At 39.5% G+C, this 24,398-nt stretch overlaps 1 protein-coding gene across 1 annotated transcript in view; it reads right to left on the bottom strand.

Annotated features, from left to right (window-relative positions):
- The window catches only part of wnk1 (WNK lysine deficient protein kinase 1), a 131,766-nt gene extending 107,607 nt beyond the window's left edge, over window positions 1-24,159 (bottom strand). The window contains 1 exon segment of the mRNA XM_062981130.1: window positions 22,164-24,159. Within this exon segment, the coding sequence (XP_062837200.1) occupies window positions 22,164-22,958 (795 nt within the window). The 5' untranslated portion in view covers window positions 22,959-24,159.
- Window positions 24,160-24,398: the final 239 nt, after the last annotated feature.

Genomic DNA, 24,398 nt, shown 5'->3' with positions numbered 1-24,398 from the left:
TTAGATCTGATTTACTTAAATGCACAACCAAACAGCCAAGTCTTGAGTGCTTTGACAAAAGATTGTAACTCCAACAGTGCTCTAACATATGGAGGCAATGAGTTCCACAGAATTGGAGCATAGGTCGAAAAGGCTCTACGCCTTGTAGCTTCCAGGTGTACCTCCCTAGGGCCCAGTACGTATAGGAAATTTTCCTGGGAGGATCAAGGTGACCACTGATGGAAAAAAGGAATTTACAGCATAAAGTGCAAAAGTCAATCCCCTTGAATTTGATAGGGTTTTCTTAGCCATTAACTTCCTCTGAAATAGAGCCCATAGCACCTGGTATTCATTGGTGGCCTCTAGTCCATGTACTAACCAAAAGATACAACATTGTAAAGTGACAAGGTACTGGTAAACTTCTCAATGTCATTCAACTTCACAGTCTCATAACAGTGCTGTGGAATAGTCTCATATTCCTATCTCAGTTTTCCTGTCTGTTTTTCTCAGGTCATGTCAATAGCTTTTTTTATACCAAAACATGAGGTGAGAGTGCACTCTATATACCACGACAAGTTAACAAGGTAAACTGCACAGAGTGATTTAAATAAGCAATAAAATTTTCCTCCCAATGATGCGTGCACACACCCCACTTTGGGGAAAACAAAATAAAGAGACCCTATTATGAACTTTTTTCTTGGTAAATTTACAGATGCTCAGAATGTAGCCCTCAAAACAGCACTGACATAACTGGAATTTTCAAACTAAACCTCCGAAAGCAGCTAAACATATTTAGTCAGGCCACCTTTCAGTTACAGTACATTTTACATGTCAGAAAGATATAGTATGCTTTGAATTCTGACAGCAAAAACTATTTTCTTAAGTACTGTATTCCTAAAATTCTTTTAAAAAAAAACTGATGTGCCCTAAAGATGGCTATAAAGGGTTGTTGTGAGTTTTCCGGGCTGTATGGCCATGTTCCAGAAGCATTCTCTCCTGACATTTCACCCACATCTATGGCAGGCATCCTCAGAGGTTGTGAGGTATATTGTGTGAATGTAGTAATTAATCACCTTGATTAGCATTAATGGCCTTACCAGCTTCAAGGACTGGGGGGAATCCTTTGTTCGTAGGTGTTAGCTGGCCCTGATCGATTCATGTCTAGAATTCCTCTGTTTTCAGAGTGTTGTTCTTTATTTACTGTTCTGATTTTAGAGTTTTTTAATCGTGGTAAAACACTGGCCGCCAACAGACAAGAGTTCTTTCTCCCACCCTGGACCTTCCACGGATATTTAAACCTCCCTTGCTTAGTTTCCAATAAACCTCACAACCTCTGAGGATGCCTGCCATAGATGTGGGCGAAATGTGAGGAGAGAATGCTTCTGGAACATGGCCATACAGCCCAGAAAACTCTCAACAACCCAGTGAATCGGGTCATGAAAGCCTTCAACAACACATGGCTATAACATTACTGAATTATCATTGAATTTTAATAGCTTTATCTTTAGACCTGGAAATCAAAAACAGGATATTTGGTGTTAACAAAGAAGCCTCCGTTCTTTTGAACCTATACAATAGGTTTCGAATCTATACAGCTCTAAAAGCTTTAGTTATAGCGAAAGCCAGTTTAGTGTAGTGATTTCAGTGGTAGGCTACGACAATGGCAGACTAGGACAGTGAGAGACCAGGGTTCAAATCTCCGTTCAGCCATGGAAGCGTATAGGTTGACCTTGAACAAGTCACATTCTCTCAGCTTTAGAGAAAACAAGGGCAAACCACTCCTGAACAAATTCTGTCAAGAAAAAACTGTGATAGGTTTGCTTCAGGGTTTGCCATAGGTCAGAAATGACTTCTGAGCAAGAAGTTCCAACCTCATTGCCCATCTGTTACCCAAACCCCAATAAGAAAGGCAGCCCTATTCCTCCTCTTTTTTTTTCTTTTGAGTCTAAGCAACATAGGGAGGCCATTTTGGGTGCTTGGGGTGGAGCTTGGTCCACCCTATTAAAATGGTCACCATAGTCTCTCTCCAGAAAAGCTTATGCTAAAATATGCCCTTTTTATACATGGCTGCCACCACTCCACTCAACATCAGAAAGAGTGAAAAAGAATCTGAAAGGAAAGAATACAAAAATCATCACAAGAGATTGATTAGTCTAGAAAAATGTTGGCTCTGGGTTAAACAAGAATAATTTGGAAATGTAGTATAGGAAGCATGGACAAGGTAAGTTAAATGTTTCAAAGAGTAAGGTACCTGTGATTGCTATTCACACCATAGCTGATAGAAAATCTGTTTCTCATTAGTTTGTATTTTAAGGCACACGTTGTCCTTGGTTTTGTGCCATTTTATTTTTCAGTAACTTGAATGGGAACAGTTTGGAGGCTATTTATCAGGATTCAAAATTACAGTTCTGTAGGTTGTCATGGTCCAAGAGCCCTCTGTAATTGAGCCACTATCCTTATTCGATACCTTCCCTTACAATATCCGCACTTAAGAGTGTAATCAATGTGTCACAGCCAACAATAAGTAATAAACAAGTAAATGTTAGTGTATGCTTCCACTACTGGAAGATTTATGAAAATGCTTGCAATTAAAAAATTGTTTTCAGGACCTCCTAAGAATCAATAAAAATGATAAGCCCACAAGTTAAGACCAATAACTAGTCTCAGCTAGAGTATAGCCTCTGAACTGATATGTAGGTCAACAGATATGTAAATCCCAATGTCTACTCCCGATGGAACAAACAACTGGATTTAGGCCAGAATATTTGTTATTCCAAACATACAAAGTAGCATACACTGGAACTGCAATCATGAGGCATATTTACAATATGCTGGATATGTAATATTCAAGTCTGTCTTTGCCTAATCACAAATTAATTCAGATGTATAACTCACATAGACTACAAAGAAGAAACTGAATTTTATATATTATTGGTTTGAACATACATTTTAAATTAAAAATATATCACTCCCAAGAAGGAGGAGAGATTCCAGAGTTCAGCAGACTGAGGAGCCTAAGCTTTTTGCATGAAAATCACAGAATCATACTGCTGGAAGAGCCCCATAAAGTCATCAAATCCAATCCCCCTCAATACAGGAAATCTAGCAATAAAATCACATATGAAGGTCAAACTGCTACCAAGTCAATTCCTACAGCACTGCCTTTATGTCCAAATCCTCCAGCTTCTTGCAGAACACATTCAAGCATTACATTACAATATTCAAGAGGCAAAATGTAGACTGAAAAGAATGGCCTATGCATTTTACATTAATGAATCAAAATTTCATAACTAGAATTAAAACTTCATTTGCAAAGTTATCACTCCTCCTTATAGATAGGTGCATCTTAGATTACAATATTGCAAGCAAATTTAAAGGTTTTAAAATGAAACCAAATGTATGTCCAGTATATGCAAAGGAAAGTCCTACTCAGTGTATTGGGACTTTGGCCCATATGAAAATACATAGAATTGCAGCTTTAGGGCCCTTCCAGGTAGGCCCTATATCCTAGGATCTGATTCCAGGTTTTCTGTTCATCCCAGATTATCTGGCAGTGGGGACTCATATACTCCAGTTTAAAGCAGAAAACCTGGGATTGGACCTTGGGATATAGGGCCTGTCTGGAAGGGCCCTTAGTTTTGCACAAGGAGAACTAAACTATAGCTAGTGCTAAAGAAATCTACCAACATACAGTCGGTACAACATGCACATAAACACACAGTTTATAGTCATTACCTGATAAAAAGCATTTTAAAAATGAGAAATTGACCAAATCTTTCAAACAAACATTTATTTAGAGAGAAACAATCTGAAATGGGCACAAATTCTGTCTAGATACAAAACCAAATTTTGTAGTAATGAAAAAGCTGAAATGTATTATATAAGGATATTATCACTCTAAGGATGTAAATTGTTTTAGATTACAAATTTTATGTTACATAGTTGAGAGAAAAAACTTGTCTTGTAATTAATTTCATTCATTCCTAAGAATAAAATATTCCAGAATGTCTTCAGTTCCTCATTTTCTTCAATTTTAGTAGTAAAAGAAAAATTCTGTCTTCAAAAACAAACAGAAAAAAACATTTCCTCCTAGCTGTAAGTATTAAGTTTTTAAGTGTCCTAGCTGCAATGGTAAGTTTTTTTTAACACTTCACTACTGTATTCTCTAGCCAAAATCCTACTTTACCACGTAACGTGCAATTGCCTCTAGGAACAGTTCAATCAGATTTATGACCAAGCTTGTTCTCCCATTAAAGGCTGTTTTCAGTAGAGTTACCTGGCACTTAACATTTTATGGGACTTTTAATTTCACATCATGCTCAACAGTGCATGCAACTAAATGAATTAGCATAACCAACAGTAAGTTCTAGCAATCTGTCCTTTTCAACAAGTGTACTTGACTGAACACAGGCTCATTTGCATGTAGAAGCTAGCAGGACACCTTCTTAACATGAAATGAGAAGGATTAGCCACTTTTCCAAAGATTTATGAATTAATTAATAGTTGCTTTCAGTTGGTATGTAGCCTGGCCAATTTTATAAAATTATAGGTTAAAGAAATCAAACCTAGCTGCAACTTGTGTCCTTTATCCTAGGAGCAACTGCTCCTCATCCCAGATGTGTAAGACATGGTTTTGATCACTGAGTAGTAAACAAAAAGGCTACAAGTATGGAAAATACTCCTTGGTATTTTACCTCTAAAATATGTAAGTGCAGACATCAAAAACAATTTAACATATCTTACTCATTTGTATCAAAGCATCTAAGCTCATTTTCAGTCCTTGGTTATATTTTAATTTTTTAATAAAAATGTTGCCATTTAATTTCCAAAAGAAACCACCAGAGACAGATAATTAATTTACTGGTTCTGTTCAGAACGGCAAGGTACAGTCACCCCTTTTCATGTACTTTTGTGGATTGCATTATTCCCAGATTTTAATACAAACGTTCTCTCTAAAGGTGCATCTACACCAGGGGTCCTCAAACTTTTTAAGCCGAGGGCCGGTCCACAATCCTTCAGACTGTTGAGGGGCCGGATTATCATTTGGAAAAAAAAATACAAACAAATTCCGATGCACACTGCACATGTCTTATTTGTAGCGCAAAAACAACAAGAACAACAAGAAGAACAATGAAAGAACAATACAATATTTAAAAATAAAAACAATTTTAATCAACATACATTGATCAGGATTTCAATGGGAAGTGTGGTCCTGCTTCTGGCCAATGAGATAGTCAAGTTAATTAGGATTGTTGCTGTTGTTGTTGTGTGCCTTCAAAGTCATTTCAGACTTTGGGCGAGCCTAAGTCTAAAATTTATTTATTTATTATTTATTTATTTACTGCATTTATTTACTACATTTGTATCACACCCTTCTGACCCCAAAGGGGACTCAGAGTGGCTTACAAATTATATGTACATACAATATATTATATTATTAGCATAGCACAATATTAGCATTATATATTACTATATTGAACTATACCACTATACTGTAATATTATTAGTAATATTATATGTAATATAGAACATATAATTAATATTATTATATGGTATTATTATTAGTGTTATATTGTATTACATTATAACATTATCAATATTATATGTATATACAATATATTATATTATAAAACTGAGGGTGGGGGCCAGGTAAATGACCTTGGAGGGCCGCATCCAGCCCCTGGGCCTTAGTTTGGGGACCCCTGATCTACACTATAGAACTGTATTATTGCTATAGTCTTTCACTTTCACAGTGGGCCAGGACCCAAAACCTCATTTAATGTGGAGCTCTGAATGCAAAAGCAGAAGGTGGTAAATAGAAAAAGAAATGAAACTATTTTCTTAGTATTCATTGGGGAAAATGCTAAAATGCCATAGCAAAAAAGTCCATCTAATTTTATAAATGTAACCTCTGGTGGATCGATAAAGTAATTGACATAAAAGACATGGACAAATTAACTTTTCTGCTAAAGAAGAACGATGGCAGATTGGTGAAAGAGACGGACTGGTCATGCTTAGAGGACTATTTAAAGAAACAAAGCAAAGGAATAAAGAAGAATAAATGACTGTAGGTGGTGACTGAAGAGAAGAAACAAGATGAATACAGATCGGAAGTCCACACATACCCCCTTTCCTCCCTAACCCCCTAATGTACCCCCCTATACCCCCCCCAGACATACCCCTCCCCTCCCCTTTCCCTCCCTTTCCTACCCCAGAACCTTTCAACATACCCTTTCCCTCCTCTGGTCTCCATCTTTCCTCCCCCAAACCTTCCCTCCCCAACGCCCCTCCTTTACCCTCCCCTTGCCCCCTTTTCTTGCCCCCTTAATATGTACTGTATAACAAAATCACAATAAAAATTTATTGGAAAAAATAATTTTATAAATGTAACCTCCAATAAATGAATATCTCAATGTAATTTTTATTACGAACTAGAAAATATTGACCAAAGAGTTCACATATGCACATTTAATTACTTTATGACTTTACATCGATTTTGTACTTGAGTCATCACAAATAATTCACCACAGATAGCACTTCCACATCACTTGTTGTGCATACTTTGCTCCATGCCACCAAGTTTTGAGTAATCAAGGAATGTGAAGTAATATTCATGCACATCCCAACTGCCCTTAAAACATGTTACTCATTAGGCTGTACCCAAAAACTCAAAAACGTCTTTAATGTTTGCCTCAAAATTTCTTATCTAATCTTATTCATATAAACATTATTCAGCTATTTCATCCATTCTAAGAAGTTAAAAGGTAAAGGTTTTCCCCTGACGTTAAGTCCAGTCATGTCTGACTCTGGGGGTTGGTGCTCATCTCCATTTCTAAGCCGAAGAGCCGGCGTTGTCTGTAGACACCTCCAAGGTCATGTGGCTAGCATGACTGCATGGAGCGCCGTTACCTTCCCGCCGGAGCGGTGCCTATTGATCTGCTCACATTGGCATGTTTTTGAACTGCTAGGTTGGCAGGAGCTGGAGCTAACAGCGGCCGCTCCCGCCGCTCCCGGGGATTGAACTTGGGACCTTTTATGTTTGCTTTAATGCTGTATAGCTGTATTAAAACAGCTATGAAGCATTAAAACAAAAAGTTAATACTAAAACTCTGGACATTTAACAAAAGTAAAAGTTCATTGTCTATTAACAAACAATGTGTTGTCAAAGGCTGTCATGGCTGAAATCAATGGGTTGTTGTAAGCTTTCCGGGCTGTATGGCCATGTTCCAGAAGCATTCTCTCCCGACATTTTGCCTACATCTATGGCAAGCATCCTCAGAGGTTGTGAGGTATATTGGAAACTAAGCAAGGGAGGTTTATGTATCTGTGGAAGGTCCGGGGGGGGGGGGGGGGCTCCAATTACCGAACACTTTGACACCTTTTTTTCAAATTCCTAGAAAAATCTCTCAAGTGAAAGCAGAGTGGTAAGGAAGGTCTAATGGTTTACAAGTAAAAGGTTTCAAAAATCATGATTGGCAGGTTTATATTTAGAAGCTCCTTGGATGCAGAACTACAATTTGTCATTAATGTCTACAGAATTGTAATGCATAATGCTGTTCATTCAATCAAACACTTAGCAGGCATTAACTGGCTTAATATAATTCTCAGTATTACGAACGGTTTATAAAGGCTACATGCTGTGGGCACCAACTTTTTAAGGCATTCAAGTTTAAATTATTGACTAACCAGAAAATAATTATTACATAAGAATCTGTTATTTCTGATTTGGATTATGTGAAGAGATGGAATGTTATACTGAGACTCAAGCTAAAACCTCTACACTGGAATATTGTTCTGCAATTGAATTATTGACACTGTATATTCCAATGAAGCTTATACAGTAAACATTGTATTTCAGATATGTTAGCTAGAGAGTGATTTACTTTCCACTATTGGATTTAGCTTTGGAGAACAGTGTTGGACATGGAAGGCAGCTCTGTCACATCTCTTATGGTCATGCCAAATTTTTTACTTTTTTCAAAAAAAAGATAGCTGACATGATACTTGAAAAATTACTGACAATCAAATATGCATGTTTTATTGGACTATATAACTTCTTGTATTTGAAGGAAAGGCAAAACAAATTGCTTGCCAGGGTAGCAATGATGCGAAATTCGAAATCTGATAACATCCTGAATATCTATATTTGGATTCAATAATGTCTAACATAAGCCATTACAAGAAAGTATGGTTTACAAAAATATGTAAGACACCAAATTTTTCTCAGACTCTATGTGATATTTGTTTCACTTTCATACCACAGCACACATATATGTAATAACTATTTATTCCCAGTTTTTACTCTTTCTTTGAACATTAAATCAATATGTGACTGCATCAAATTATATTTTATACCTACAAGTATGAAGTTTTAATGCAGTAGGCTGTGAGTGATGGAATGGAGATTACCAATAATTTGCTTCTGAAAAACCCATAAAATGTCAATTACATACCATAGGGATTGAGCAGAAAATTCTCTAGCTACATATAATGACCTATGAATGAACCCAAACAGTAAGCAAAAGTGGGACACACAATCCCACATGGAAAAGAGGCTTGCAGCTGAGTCTGGATAGCAAAACACTGGGCTATTAAAAATCCATATAAATTACAAATTAAACTCACAATATATAATAAGTTATATAAAAGAGTCTTCTCATGCCATTCCTATACTATTGTCAGATGCTTTTGGTATTATACTTACCATATATTTTATCTTCTACAATAGAGTTTCGGTTATCAGATTTCCGGTTATCCAACACTCCGTATTATCCGACGTGACAGGCCAGGCCGTGTGGTCCACAGTGCTTGATGGAGCAGCTGGCAAGCACCCAGCGCCCTGCACTTTAGAGAAGCCTCAGTGCGTGTTGCTAGGCGCTTGGCGAGGGGAGGAGCCTCTTCCCTTCGCCAACCGCCCGGCATTTTGGAGAAGCTCCGGTGCTAAGCAGCAAGCACGCACCGGGGCTTCTCTAAACTGGACCTCTCAATTATCCAACAGTTTCGGTTATCTGACATTCGGCCCACCCGTTTAAGTTGGATAACCGGAACTCTACTGTATTTAAACTTATATACATTTATTCTAAGGTGCCCAAAGAATGTCACCTTACAGTAGCTCAAAACAACTGTAGATATCTAAGTTCCTATCCAAGTACTAACCAGAGCTGAAACTTTAATGCTGGAACTAAATAAGCCATGATACCCTAACTACGAACAAAAGAAATAATTTTGATCTTGTGGCCTAAACTCTATAGGTTCCCAATCCTAAAGGACTAAAAAGCACCCAGACTTTGAGTTAAAAACCAAGTGGTAAATGTAAAATTTGTTTCCTCCTTAGCATTTTCATTATTTAATTAATTATAACTTAATAAGTTAATATTGCAGTTCCATTAATGCTGCAATTCCAATTTAAGTCAATTGATTTAAGTTTCAAATAAATATAATTATGAGGCTCCTTTATTTTATAATTTCTAATTTAATTAAAAACTGACAGCTTCATCTAGTTAGTTCCTATCTTGTTCCACCACTACTACCCTTAGGACTCCAATTCAGTTAGATGACTCCCAACTTTCTCTCTTGCAGCTATATATGCTTGGGCTTGCCTTCCAAGAGTAAATGCATGAACATCTGGAAAAAGAAATGTGTCTGTCAGCCTGTTTTTTTCCAGGACTTCACATTTCTGATCTCTGTGATCCCCACCTATCTTGCTTCCTTTTAATTTCACAGAACTTCCCTTTCCTGAAAAGTATTTGGCACTTTCCTCTAGCTGTAGTTGGGCATGGAAAGTAGGCCTTCATTATTATCAAGTATAACTCAAGCAAGGGATATAACTGTGATCTCTTCATGCATTTGCTCTGCTTTAATTTCCCTCCCCTTTGTTTACTACCTCTGAACTACATATTAGGTTTTAAGCACATACTTATATGCATAAGTAAAGGTAAAGGTTTCCCCTGATGTTAAGTCCAGTTGCGTCCGACTCGGGGGGTTGCTGCTCATCTCCATTTCTAAGCCAAAGAGCCGGCGTTGTCCATAGACACCTCCAAAGTCATGTGGCCGGCATGATATGCATACTGCTACGGTATATAAATAACCATGGAGTGTTGTCTTCAAGGTTTTAGAGAAGGAGTCTCCATTATGGTGCCTAGAGACCGGTCCTACATGTTAAGCTTCCCATCCCTCCTTTATAACATTTATTTTTAATGGTGAAGCTGGTATACTACATAACAAAGTGTTGCCCTTCAATATTCTTCTTTTCAAGAATGCCTTTAGACCTCATGTAGGCTAAAAAGGCACTCTTTAGAAAAAGATACAAGGAATTCAGGGAGAGGCATTATGCCTGTCCTGTGTAATCATGTGCTAGCTGATGTCTCACGTGTGACACTTCCATACAATTTTGCCTGTTTTACAGGAACAGGGGGAGTGATTTAAGAATCACACATCTCCTCTTTGTCTTGTATTCAGTTTCTTGGTGAAGCCACATTCCCTAAGGCCCGCAGTGAGTGTTCTGTGAAAATGGTGTTGTAGACAAAGACTGCATGTTAAAAATTATTTTATATTCTATACTTCAGACAACTATAAGTTACTTTTTAGCTTTCCCTTTTGCCTTCATGTAAACAGATATGTATTTTATAACTGGCCACACCCATCATAACAACCATTCTGTAAGAGTATCCATGACACTCCTGCAAAATTTGAGGTGTGACCATTAATACAGATAGTTTGGGTATCCCTGCTCAAAAGTACAGATTTTTTAATTCTCCAGAGGAAAAGAAATGCCACTCTTATAAAATATTATACCTTTTCCTCTAGTCTAATTCTGTATTCATCACAATGTCAAAGATACATTGCTTCTAATGGCACATTTCAAGCACACATAATCAGTAAGCAAGTTGAGATGTGACAATTCACTTTGAGGAACATTTTTTAAAAATCCAGCTATGGAATGAATTATTTATGCCATGTGAACAGCCACAGCTGTAACAAAAAACTACAGATGATATTTTTTAGCTGTAGCTGTTAACTGAGGCAGCTAGGTACTCCACATGTTTCCAGACGCCTAATTTTGGCATTGAAACTGATGACCATAGTGTATTAACAGAACCTGAGCCTCATGTAAAATTCTTTATCAGCTACCTATGGGGTTAATAACAAATGGTGGGAGCAACTCCCTATTTGTTGCTTCTCTAAGATGAAAGGTAATGCTTCCAAAGACATATTTTCTCCACAGTTTCAACTTGTATTTACTCTTATCAGCTACTTCTAAAGTACCAAAGTACAAAACCTTGCTTGCTTTTGAAAGACGACCTTGAGGTATGTCATATTCTCTCAGCCTCAGAGAAAAGCAACAGCAAACTCCATCTCAACAAATCTGGCCAAGAAACGCAATAGGTTTGCCTTAGGGCCACTTGACGGCACAGAACAACAGTCAAAAGCAGTCATACCAGTAAACTTGGAAAGAAGAAAAACTGCATAGCAGTCAAGATATAGCGCTTCTTGCAACAGAATAACTGTCAATTCACACAACATGCAAATAAGAAGTGCCAGAAATAGAAATGTTTAATGCATTCTCAGCAGCTTCCAAAGAATAAACCATTTGATGCATGCTTTTGGTTAGAATACGAACTCTAAACCAGCATACTGTTCACGATACATGAACATGATGATAGTTCTTCACCCTCAAAGGACAGCTCTACAATACACAACACTTTGCTAATCAAGAACCACAAAAAACAGTGTTAGAAATAAATATGGAAGTTTCATGTTACTAGTATATACAAAATTTGACTGAATTAATTCTGTCAAATATATCTTTTCACTGTCAGAGTGCACACAATAAGCTTCAACAAGTACCAAATCCTTTTTGAGCCTCTACATTTTCAGAAATTTTTTAAGGCTCTTTACCAATATAAAGATTCAAGACATGTGTAACTAAGACCCTTATCACAATATACTTTAAAACCACTAATTAAATTTTATGTACACTTGCAAGCCTGTAGAACTGGTACAGTACTTCACCATAAACTCCAAATTTAAACTTAGAAGCCTAATGAAGCTGAAAAATGCAGTCTTTAACTAACATGTCTAATTTATAAATTAAAACACAAGAGGGTTACATTTTTCATGTTATAATTTTTCACTGCTGAGTTTTATCTAATCACTTCCAAACCACACACACAAGCCACTATTAACATATGCACATTATGTAAGTACATGTGAATGTGAAATTCTTGAAATAATCAAACTGGAATAGTTTTAGTATGAATATTTATGGGTTATAATTTGTGTGTCATCAGTCTTGCATCAGTCTTATTGTCAAAAGAGCCGTTTAATGAAGAAAAAAGGTAATACTGGAAATATACTGTTACTACTAGCTGAATGCAGAGGAAGTAAAACATATGACACCTTGCCTGGCAAAGGAAAATCACCCAAAGAGTCACACAACATAAAAGCCAACATTAACTAGCACAACAGTTTACATGTATTTAAAATGGTCAAGAATCAAGCCTTATCCTGTAAGATCAGCTATGTTTAACAGTGATTCAAAAATTAACGATGTCTCACATAATATTGTTTTCATCAAAGTGAACGTGTCTCAACATGAATTTCAGGTAATTACAAGCCCTGGATACTTTTCTATGGACATGGTATCTAGGGAGATTTGTGGAGAACAGGCTTAATTTGCAGGTAACTAGTCTATATGTAGATATACATAATAATTATGCCAATTTAATTGTGTGCAAATTATGAAGGATTAATATTGTAACATCTTCTCATATTAACTCAATTCTCCTTGAAATAGAGTAGAACTCGCCTCTTGATTTTCACTTAGTGTAGAAATTATGTGAAATGCTTCAAACTAGAAAAAAGACTTACTAGAATATTTGAAGTAACGTTCAAATCTTTTAAAAAATAGTACCTAAAGATCTTAGCATGAAAAATGTATTTCTTAAAAGAAAGACTAATACACTATAGAAACAACAGAGTTAGAATCTAATTCCACAAACAATTCAAAGACCCAGCAAAGAGAGAGGCAGAGTAAATCCTGGCCTAATTATTGCAACAACAGTTTCAGAAGCTACGATGTTGTAATGAAATGAGTCAATATGGCTTGATACCCACTAGCTTTACTACCCTACAATTTGGTAAGCCTACAACTTATCAAATAACTGCCTATTTTGCTCCATGATAAGCACTTTCCATCACTACAAAATCAGTCCAGAGCTGTTCCAATAAGACAGAGAGTTACTCAGAACAAAAAGTGTTATCAAGAACATTCTGCATTCATTTTGACTTCTGACACAAGTTACATTATCAAGCTTACCTTCATTGCAATAATTTTGGTTTTTTGTTTGTTTGTTTTGCATTCATTACATGCTATTTCTCTCACACTGCAACTGAAAGGATACAGAATATGCCTTGATGGTTCTCCCAGACAGAATTGACTCCCAATTGCCAAAACAATTAGATGAATCAAACCTGAGTTTAAACAAAATTGCTACAACTGAAATGACTGCTGATAATAAAAAATAATAATAACTATTTTTGTATGCCGCCTCCATCTCCTCCAATAGGGACTCGGAACGGCTCACATGGGGACCAGGCCCAATCAATACATTTAATGTCATAGAGTCATCAATTATACAGCAACATCATAATAAAAAACAATTTAAATTATTTCATTTTTAAAAATGAACCATCCTACACATTAAACCTACAGATTTAAAACTGAATCCTTAAACATACTTTACACAGAGGTTTTCTAAACTGTTCAAAATAAGTATTGAAAAGCTCAAAATGAGACTGAAAGGCATTTTAAACTATAATGCAGCCAGTAAAATTGAAACTGCCTCTCACAATCGGACTATGGTCCATCAAGTGCAATACTATTTCTTCCAATACCCAACTCTAAAAGACAAAAAAGAAGACACTGCAATCTGGCACTTAATGGTACACTGTCTTTAAAAAACGAGATTCTCCATATTTTAACTAGTGTAGGAATCATCCACAGTATTTCTATGGTTTTTCTATTATAAAAGCTGGGCAGTGAAGAAAACTGAGAGGAGGAAAAGCATCCTATTTTAAATGTGGTACTAGAGAGAAATCTGTAATGGACTGTCAAAAAGGCAAATAACTGAGTCCTAGAACAAATCAAGTCTGAACTATCAGTAGATGCCAAAATAACGAGACTCCACCTATCATACTTTGGCCATATCATGACATACAGCCCATTAGAAAAGGCAAGAATGTTGGGGGAAGTGCTAAGCAGAAAGGAAAGTGCAATGTAAGACTACATAACAGATGGATTAAAGGAGTGTGTTCTGTATTCCCCAAATGCAAGAATTCCAACTGATTCACTACTAATACATACAAAAATTAAGATTAACTGCAGTTTGTCAATTTTCAGACTCACTGAACTATCAAATGTAAGCAAACGTTTCTGAGTGTCCCTTTATATACAAGCTGGCTCACAGGAGGAGCTGCACAAGCCAGGGAGGCTAGAATCACATTCCAGACAGCCATGTATGAAGTCTGCATGCTGAAGGCCGGCATTTGGGGAAGAAAAGGGGGCATGCTGATGGAGAAATGTGGGTGGGATTCGGGGGTAGGGGTAGTGTGTGCAATAATAAAAGCTATTTTATTTTAATTTTTTTGCATTTTTAAATGTTTATATTATGCTTTTTAAACTATGACTAAAATGTGGCCTTGAATCCCCATGGGGAGAAAAGTGGGGTATAAATAAGGTAAATAATAATAATAATAATAATAATAACAATAATAATAAATGTGCCATCACACACTTCCTGGAAAAGACAGCATTAGGGAAGAAAACATGTTTGTCTTCTTTAAATATATTCTGAAGACTGCATAAACAGGGTAACCTACTTCGTAGTAACATCATCTCTTGAGTATTATAGCTAGAAAAATCAATGTGCACAACAGTACCTACATAACACGGATTTCATCACAGAAGCTCTGAGAAAGCTAAAGAACATTATCATACAAAAATAGTAGTTGGCTCGCCCACCCCAATCTTCTGGAAGTGAGAAGTAACTGGTACCAAGGGAACATGGCCTGGAAAACTGAATTGGCGATGAGCCCCTCAGGCAAACAGAACAACACAAGGGGTATGGTCCAAAATGTTTATTTCCGAGTTTCATCAGAAAATTTAAATGATTTCTATTATTAGTCATTTTTCAACATGAAAATATATTTTTTCTTAAGTAAATTTAATATTAAGAATAGGTGATGTTGCTAACAAGAACATTAATACTTTTCAGCAGAAAAGTTTGAATTTGTCAATGTGCTTTAGAGCTACACAGGACTCTGGCATAGGAATACATTCAAAAATAGATAACTGTTTACAATGTAGCTGAAACAAATGGAATACCCATGCTGAATATAGACATAACTTTATTTTTTGCTTATTCTTACAATGAAGTAGGACAAACATACTTCTGCACTACTCTCATCATGGAATTCACATCTGTCTTATATCACAACCAAAGTGAGCCTTGGCAGCTCACTAGGAACAAGATTTTGACAGCAGTCCTGCAAGCCAGTGTAACATAGTCGCTGGGCTACAAAACAGGAAATCTAGGGACGACTGGCAAGCCACTCTCACCCATTAAATCCTAATGTCCTACCTTATATAGTTAGTGTCAAAATTACAATAACATTATACAGTGCCTGGAGCCTAACCCCTGCGAAAAGTGAGGGCGCACTGTATACTGAATGCTAACCATAATCATTGCAACCATATTGCACAAGTTCTGGACCGAGAAGTAAAGCACTGGTAGTTTCAGGAAATCTGTAGACTCTTGTCTTTACAGCAAAGAAAATAAGGTCAAGGGAGTAACAGTCTTTGGTGGTTACCAAAGAAATCATAGTAATCTATGACGAGCTAAAATAAGTTCTTTCATATACTGGATACACATCTAAGTAGGATGTATATCTTGATAATCTATTGGTTTTGACCAACAAAAATTGGTCTATTTTAATTTCATAAAGAAACTTGGGCCATAAGTCCTCAGACTGCTGTTGGCTTTGCTGTTTTGCTGTCAGAAAGAGATACTCACAGAGAGCACTTTGCAGATAAGCAGCTGGGAGCTGGGGTAACTGCAAAAATATGTTTTTAAATTATTTTAAATACCAGTACTAAAAAACTGAAATATTACCTATTTACATGAGCTTCCAAACATGCCCTAGATCAGTTAAGGTTTGCAGAACATTTCAATAGAAAGCTACAAATCATACCCATGGCACTTCCTATTTATGATGTAAACCAGGGAAGGGCAAAGTACAATGCTTCAAATGTACTCCCATCAATCCTAGCTAGAACAGCCAATGATGAAAATTGTTGTAATTTATCTATCCCAAGAACAAAGAAATACTGGATCAGACTACTTAACTTGTTGGTTCTTTAGTGAGTAGAAGGCTTCATAGAAATCTAGTGCCAGAATATGTCCCAGCACAAAAAGCGAATTACTTCACAAGTGTATTTTCAGCACGTATAAAGGCCATTCTGTATTCCCACCCAACTTTGACTCAGTGACGAGCAGGAGGAACTTACCTGGAGTTCCTCAGCAATACCCAACACTTTTAAGTTACATGAATGAATGATCAATTGCATACTTAACTTCCTCTGACCCAAAAGAAGACCTAGAAGTTCTACTAGTACCAGAAGATAAACAGACTTTTGCCTATTGCAATAGTGAGCTATGAAGGCCCTCAAGAATCCAAATCATTCTGATAATCCAACTATCAAATCACAGAAGAAATTTATAGTACACTATTCCACTATTCAAATATTTTAAAAGTTCACTTCCCATATTAAAAAGCCCGATAGAATAATCATGCCAGTGGTCTTATCCTAATAATCATGATTTTATAATTTCCCATATGAATGACTTTAGGATTCTTTTGACTAGTTTTTGGCAACCACCAAAGCCAGAGAAAAGAATGCTGATTCCAAAAAAAAAGGAAGATTCACCACACACTGGAAACGAAGCATTCTGGCGCAAAGCAACATAATGAAACTACTATTACTACTACTACTATGTATTCATACAAATCCATCCGAGCTATTTTATATCACAAAGCAATAAAATCCTCTGCTTTTCAAAATATTCCCACTTTTCCACAAGTAGATAATATTTATATTAATTATTTCATTTGGTCTTTGTATATATGGTCATCAACATTAAGTCTAAAGTATGTCCACATTCTTATACCGCAAATGCACCTGCATATACTATTAACACCACACTTTGTTAGAAACTGTATTTCATTATACAAATTCAAGAACATATGGAGGAAAATATGAATTACTACATTGGACAGATTCACTTGCTGATATCTTAGCTTTTTTGCAACAAACTTTCAAGAAAACTTTTTTTATCTTAAGAAGCTAAAAGTACTGTGCTAAATAATATTTAACAGTCTAGTTTGTACCTCATAAATGAGTGTTTGTAGAAAGGTGGAACCATGACATATAAGTTATAAACAGTGGCACACAGGTCAGCCTTTTCTCCTGCAAATCAAGAACAAGCTTACTGGAGTAGAGTTAAAGCAGAGTTGCTGGTTTACGCATCACAGCAAGCAAACCATGGATGCATGAAAGGCCCATGATTTGTTTAGTTGCTCCTACTTGCGATATAAACAAATGGGTTACATTTGAAAATCCACTACTCATAACAAGTAACTAGAGTTCATAGGTCATGCTAAACAATCTACAGATAACTAACATTTGTTAGGTTACACTCTCTCAATAACAGATGCCAAGCAGGGGCCATAGAACAGCATAGTGTGGCCTGTTGACAGCATTGTAGCAACTAAATAAAGGATGAAAAGTTCATTATGATCATTTATCATGTGCTCTATTTTCATCAAAGCTCTTAGTGAAAAGCCAGGTGCATCTCATCGCAACAGGCAAAGGTCTATGTAAATTGACAAACTAAATCAAGGGTTACATAATTTTAAATTGACTTCATGTTGTTAAAGGGTATCAATGAAACAATGGCTTCTCTCTTCCTTTAAATTTTTTTCAGGACCAAGACAATAGTTCTAATTGCAGGTTAATGTCCATCAGCAAATTTAAATGAAGTATCTAAGTCCATTTGAGTACACCCTTAGAAAGAAAACTGCAATACAATCAATTTCTCTTGAAAATTCATTTCATCTAGATCACTGCAATCAAATTCTCGCTGTCTAAAAGTGGACAGTATACACAAAAACAACTACCAGAATAAACGCTAGCTAGCCATTATAGTGCTATAACACCATTTTTCAGTTGAACTAGATCTACTATTAGTTGCTCAATCCTCCCGAGCATACACATTCTGGCAGAAATCAGAGGACTCATTGCACATCCAATCCTCACAATCTGTTCTGTGCCCCAAGCCAGCCCACAGAGTTATACTGTGATCAATGAACGTAACTACTATTCCAGTGCAGCTGTTGGTCTGTACACTTGCTTCCTGCTTCAAAGGGCATTTTTCAACAATCTAAAAAAAGCTCCAACACTGATTATGTCCGAAACAGAAATATAGCACTAGGCAAGTTAGATGAATCCTAATATTATACAGTCAGTTTGACATATAGCCGATTTTTCTTAGAATGAGGATTTTCAAATATGCAATATCACAGCCTTAGTTCTAAACTGGCCATAAGTCAAAAACAACTTGAAAGCAAACAACAGTAAACTACCGTGTTTCCCCAAAAATAAGACAGTGTCTTGTATTATTTTTTGCTCCCAAAGATGCTCTAGGTCTTATTTTCAGAGGATGTCTTATTTTTCCATAAAGAAGAATTCACATTTATTGTTGAACAAAAAAATGAACATTTATTATATACTGTACAGTAGTTGTCATCACAAACCAGCATAACCAAACAAACAGTGAATCTTATCAATCTTGTTACTACCATTATTTCCATGTACACCACTCTATGTTACGTACATTTACAGATCCTGCATGCTCTGGTGTTCTGTTTGGCGGGCATGCTTCCCAACAAAAACTTTGCTAGGTGTTACTTTTGGGGGAGGCCTTATATTTAGCAATTCAGCAAAACTTCGACTAGGTCTTATTTTCTGGGGATGTCTGATTTTAGGGGAAACAGGGTATGTACAATATAGATAAAAGGTAAAGGTTTTCCCCTGACGTTAAGTCCAGTCGTGACCAACTCTGGGGGTTGGTGCTCATCTCCATTTCTAAGCCAAAGAGCCGAAGTTATCTGTAGACACCTCCAAGGTCATGTGGCCGGCATGACTGCATGGAGCGCCGTTACCTTCCCGCCCGAGCGGTACCTATTGATCTACTCACACTTGCATGTTTTCGAACTGCTAGGTTGGCAGGAGCTGGGGCTAACAGCAGGCGCCCCCCGGAATTAGAACCTGGGAACAGTGCTTAACACACTGTGCCACCAGAGGCCCCATGTACAATATACTAGCTTACTATTTCTCAATTACAAATAACCTTACCTTTATGTCACTAATTCACCATCCTACACATAACTGCCAAAGGACAGTCAACCTGCAGTCAAGTGGACATAATGGAACCCCGATCTGACTCACATAATCCCTTTGAATGTATGCACTTGAAAAAATACCTATATTCAATTTATACTGAAGAATTTACTGCAGAAAATTCACACCACACAAGACAAACAAGGCACCCTGGGTTAATCAAACTTTAGTATTGCCTACAGTAAAATTAAATGAGGCTGAAATAGACTTGTTGGTAACTTAAATCCCATTGAATTCATTGGATCTACTCTGGGTAAAACTACTATCAGATTAAGACCTCTGTATTAAATAGTTTATGCTTTACTTCTCTAATGTGAAATTTAACGTGCAACAGTCCTACAAGTCAGGACCATCACCAGTGAAGCTACTGTTATAATATGAGAGAACAGCAAAAACTCCCATACATATTTATTAAAATGCAACTATGAAAATTTCATTTACTTTAAATCGCATAGAAAATGCAACTGAAATAAAGCGTGTAATATTAAGATCAGGTATAGTTAAGTACAGTCACGAAGAGTCGGAAAGGACTGAGTGAATGAACAACAAATAGTTAAGTAGCCCCAACACTACAACCGGACAGCAAACTTCCATGTAACTTGCAATAAGCTTGAATCCTACTTGGTACTTAAACAATGTACAATGTACGTCGATTAAACAATGGCATTTACCTATATGTTGACTCGCAATTCAAAAAGAGGCTCAATGGGTCCACTCTAGTAGGGATTACTTTACAGGACACAGGCTAACAAAAGCTTTCAGCAACACAAAGAGTAACCAATATTTTGCAATTCCCTTCTCCTTACTACAACTCTCTATTCCACCCTTCAATCTGCTCCAACAGGCTGGGAAACACATGCCCGCCCAAACAGATTCTGGAGTAGAAGGCTTGGGGGGGGGGGGGGGTGGCTGCTAAAAATCACCTTTCTGTGTTCCCATCCGGTTTTGACGCTAGCTTCAAACTGCTACAACAAAACAACAAACTCCCACCAAAATGTACAAAAGAAAGACCTTACTGCAACCAGTGCCCCATGGTTTGCGTAATCACAATTAAACTGATTCCCTATGTAATGATCTGCACAACAAAACCATTTTCTTCAATACTGGTTTGAAACTGCATTGAATAGTGAGTGTAGATGTGGCTTGTATGCTCTGAATATCCTGTCAATGGAAAGAAAACTAGAAGGATTCTACCCTAAGAACTACAGTAGAGTCTCACTTATCCACGACTGGCTTATCCAAGGTTCTGGATTATCCAAGGCATTTTTGTAGTCAATGTTTTCAATATATCATGATATTTTGGTGCTAAATTTGTAAATACAGTAATTACAACATAACATTACTGAGTATTGAACTACTTTTTCTGTCAAATTTGTTGTATAACATGATGTTTTAGTGCTTAATATGTAAATTCATAACCTAATTTGATGTTTAATAGGCTTTTCCTTAATCCCTCCTTATTATCCAAGATATTCGCTTATCCAAGGTTCTGCCGGCCCGTTTAGCTTGGATAAGTGAGACTCTACTGTAATATAAATGAGCATTCATAGCATAAGGTGTTGTTGAAAGCTTTCATGGCCGGAATCAATGGGTTTCTGTGAGTTTTCCATGCTGTATGATCATGTTTCAGAATCATTCCCTCCTGATGTTTCACCCATATCTATGGCAGGCATCCTCAGAGATTGTGAGGTATATTGAACAAACTAAGCAAGGAAGAAAACCATGGAAATGAACAAAATCTGGCTACCAGTATTTAAAAAACTCTAAAATCAGAACAGTAAACAAAGAACAACACTCTGAAAACAGAGGAATTCCAGACAGGAAACCACCAGGGCCAGCTAACTCCTTCCAACAAAGGATTCCCCGAGACAGAAATCAGCCAGGCCTTGAATCAGCCAGCCAGGCTAATTGCATCATTCACACTGACCCTCCAACAGACAAGAGCTTTTTCTCCCACGCGGGACATTTCACAAATATATAAACCTCCCTTGCTTGGTTTCCAACAAACCTCACAACCTCTGAGGATGCTTGCCATAGATGTGGGTGAAATGTCAGGAGAGAATGTTTCTGGAACATGGTCATACAGCCCGGAAAACTCACAGCAACCCATTCTATTTCAAAGATATTCAAAACCAATCATTTTATAGTCAGAGTACATGGAAACAGTTGCTTAGGCAGGGACAACTGGGTTGGCTGCCTTAAACCCCAAATACCTATTTCCTATTACATGCAGCTCACACCAAGCCACCTCTACACTGGTTTCAGTATCCAATCCCTTGTAGACAGTCTTGAAGGAGTCCTTGTGACCTTAATACACACCACTGCTGTGTGGTTTGCATAATCAATCACCATTAAACCGGCTCCAGGATTCCCTATGAAACTATCTGCACAGCAAAACCACTTTCAATGCTGGTTTGAAACTGCACTGAATAGTCGGTGTAGATGGGGCCTGTATGCTCTAAATATTCTGCCAATGGCAAGAAACCTAGAAGGATTCTGTCCGAAGAACTAAATGAGCATTCATAGCGTAACTCTGCCACAAACATAAAATGGCTGCAAATTCAAAGATATTCAAAACCAATCATTTGATAATCAGGGAAACAGTTGCTTAGGCAAGGACAACTGGGTTAGCTGTCTTAAACCCCAAGGACCTATTTCCTATTACCTGCAGCTCACACCAAGCCACCTCCACTGTGGTCTCAGTATCCAATCCCTTGTAGACAGTCTTGAAGGAGCCCCTGCCAATCTCAATATCAAACTTGAGGAAGCGCCCGTCGGGGGACACGGCGACCGCTTTAGTCTCCAGCTCCTCGGTGTCTTCCTGCTGCTTGTTCCTCTCGTCCTGCTGATCCCGGGCCGAGGAGGTGAGGCTCCCGGCTGTGCTGGTGGGGGGCAGCGGGGCCTCCTCCTTGGCCAGCAGCGGGGCCACCTCCTTGGCCACTACGGCCTCCTCCTCCTCGCCAGGTGGCCCTCCTTCCGCAGGTGGAGGCGCAGGAGGTTGGGACAGTTGCAAGGCGGGGGCCTGGCCGGCTTCTGCGGTGGTGACAGAGGCGCACGTCGCTTGGATGACAGACTCCGGAGGAGAGCCCAGCACGGGCGGGATACTGCTTCGGGCGGCGGAGGAGGAAGAGGAGGCAGCGGGGGCCGCAACGGGAGGCGCCGCGGGCTGCAGCCTCGGCAGCTCCAAGGCGGTGGCGTTGGAGTCGCAAATGACGCTCCGGCGGAAAAAGCGGTGCTCGGTGGCGACGCGGCTGTCTTTGTCCATGGTGTGCCGGCGGCGGCGGTATTCCGGGCTTTCGGGATCTCCGGCGGACGTCGTTGTCCCAGTTTTTGAAGAAACTGCCATCGTCGCCGTTGTGGCCGCCGTCCCGAGCTTCTCCCCAACGGAGCTGTCCGAGCTGGCGCCGTTCTTGGGCGGAGGAGGCGGCGGCGGCGGCGCCAAGAAGCCATTCTCCGACATGATGCCGGCGAGAAAGGGAAAGGGAGGAAGCAAGCGCCGGCCACAAGCCTCAACGGGCTGCCTCGGCAGGGGGCTGTAAAGGAGGCTTCCCTCTCAAGGCCGAGAGGAAGGGCAGCAGCAGAGGCAGCGAAGGCGGCGGCTGCTGCTGCTGGAGGAGGAGGAGACGAGAAGGGCGAGAAGGGGCTCCCCGGGGGTCAGCGCCCGCATCCATCATCCTGCTGCAGCGAAGGGCCGGGAGGCGAGGCCGACATGGAGCAGGAGATGGGCCAAGACCGAGCGAGGAGGGAGGGAGAGGAGGCGGGGAAGAGCCTGCGGAAGGCCCCGGCCTCCAAGGCAGGCGGGAGAGGAGCGAGGCCTTCTCCTTTCTCCCTCGCGTCGCTCAGGGCCAGTCAGTGAGTGGTTTCCCGCCGCTGACGGAAGACAACGACGACGAGCCTCCTCTCCCTCGCGCTCTCTCGCACTCACTCTCTCTCTCTCTCTCTCTGAGGGACTTGGCCGGACTTAGTCGTTCGTTCACACAATTGACGACGCCGCCGCCTCTCACTCGACTCGAAGGAGGCCGCTTCTGAGCATGACTGGCGGCCAAGGGATGGAAACAGGCCTTCCAAGTGCCTCAGAGGGAGACACACAGAAAGAGTCCTTTCCCGGCCTCGGCCAAGTCCCTCAGAGTCAGTGAATATGCTTTGGCTCTCGACGCCTCCCTCAGTGGAAGAAGGCCTCTCCCTCCGAGAATGGAAGCGAGGAAGGGAGGCAGGAAATAATAATAGAAGGGACGTCTCTAGTTTCTCTCCTCAGCTTCCTCCCTCCCTCCCTCAGTCAGTTGCCTTCCTCCGTCGCCGTTAACACAAGCGATGCCGGGACTCTCCCTCGCTCGACGACGCCTCTTTTCACTCTGAGGGGAAAAGGAGGCCGCTCTCCGCCTTCGAGAATGGCGAGTGACGAGGCTCGCCTACTCCACCGCCTCCTCTCCGCGCTTCTCCCTCCTTCCTTCCTGCCTTCCTCGCGCCTGAGGCGGACGGGCCTCTTCTTCTTCCTGCCGCCGCCGCCGCCTCTGCCCGGGCGAACGCGCCGCGCTAAATGGCGACTCTGGTGTGCGCTCGGAACCAACACTCCCCTTCCTCGCGCACACGCACACACGCGCGCGCGCACGAACGCACTCGCTCGCTCACTTCCACAGCCAGCCAGCGAGAGAGAGAGAGAGAGGCAGCCAACCTCCGAGGCCCCGCCCCCTCTTTTTTCCGCCCGCGCTGCGCCGCGCCTGCGTCAACACCACCTCCATTCGCAGTCGGTTATGGGAAATGGAGTCCCAAAACCGCCAGAGTTGAAAGCGCCGCAGCGAAGCGCACACTACGAGTCCCGTGGTGCATTGCGAGAGCTCCAGGGACTAAAGGCGCTATAATGAAATGCGCCTGTGGGAAGTGTAGTTTCCCTGTCAGAGAT

This window comes from Anolis carolinensis, chromosome 5, assembly GCF_035594765.1.
Source record: "Anolis carolinensis isolate JA03-04 chromosome 5, rAnoCar3.1.pri, whole genome shotgun sequence".
NCBI lineage: Eukaryota > Metazoa > Chordata > Lepidosauria > Squamata > Dactyloidae > Anolis > Anolis carolinensis.
The sequence above is the reverse complement of the archived record's forward strand: the minus strand, read 5'-3'. Positions and strand labels throughout refer to the sequence as shown.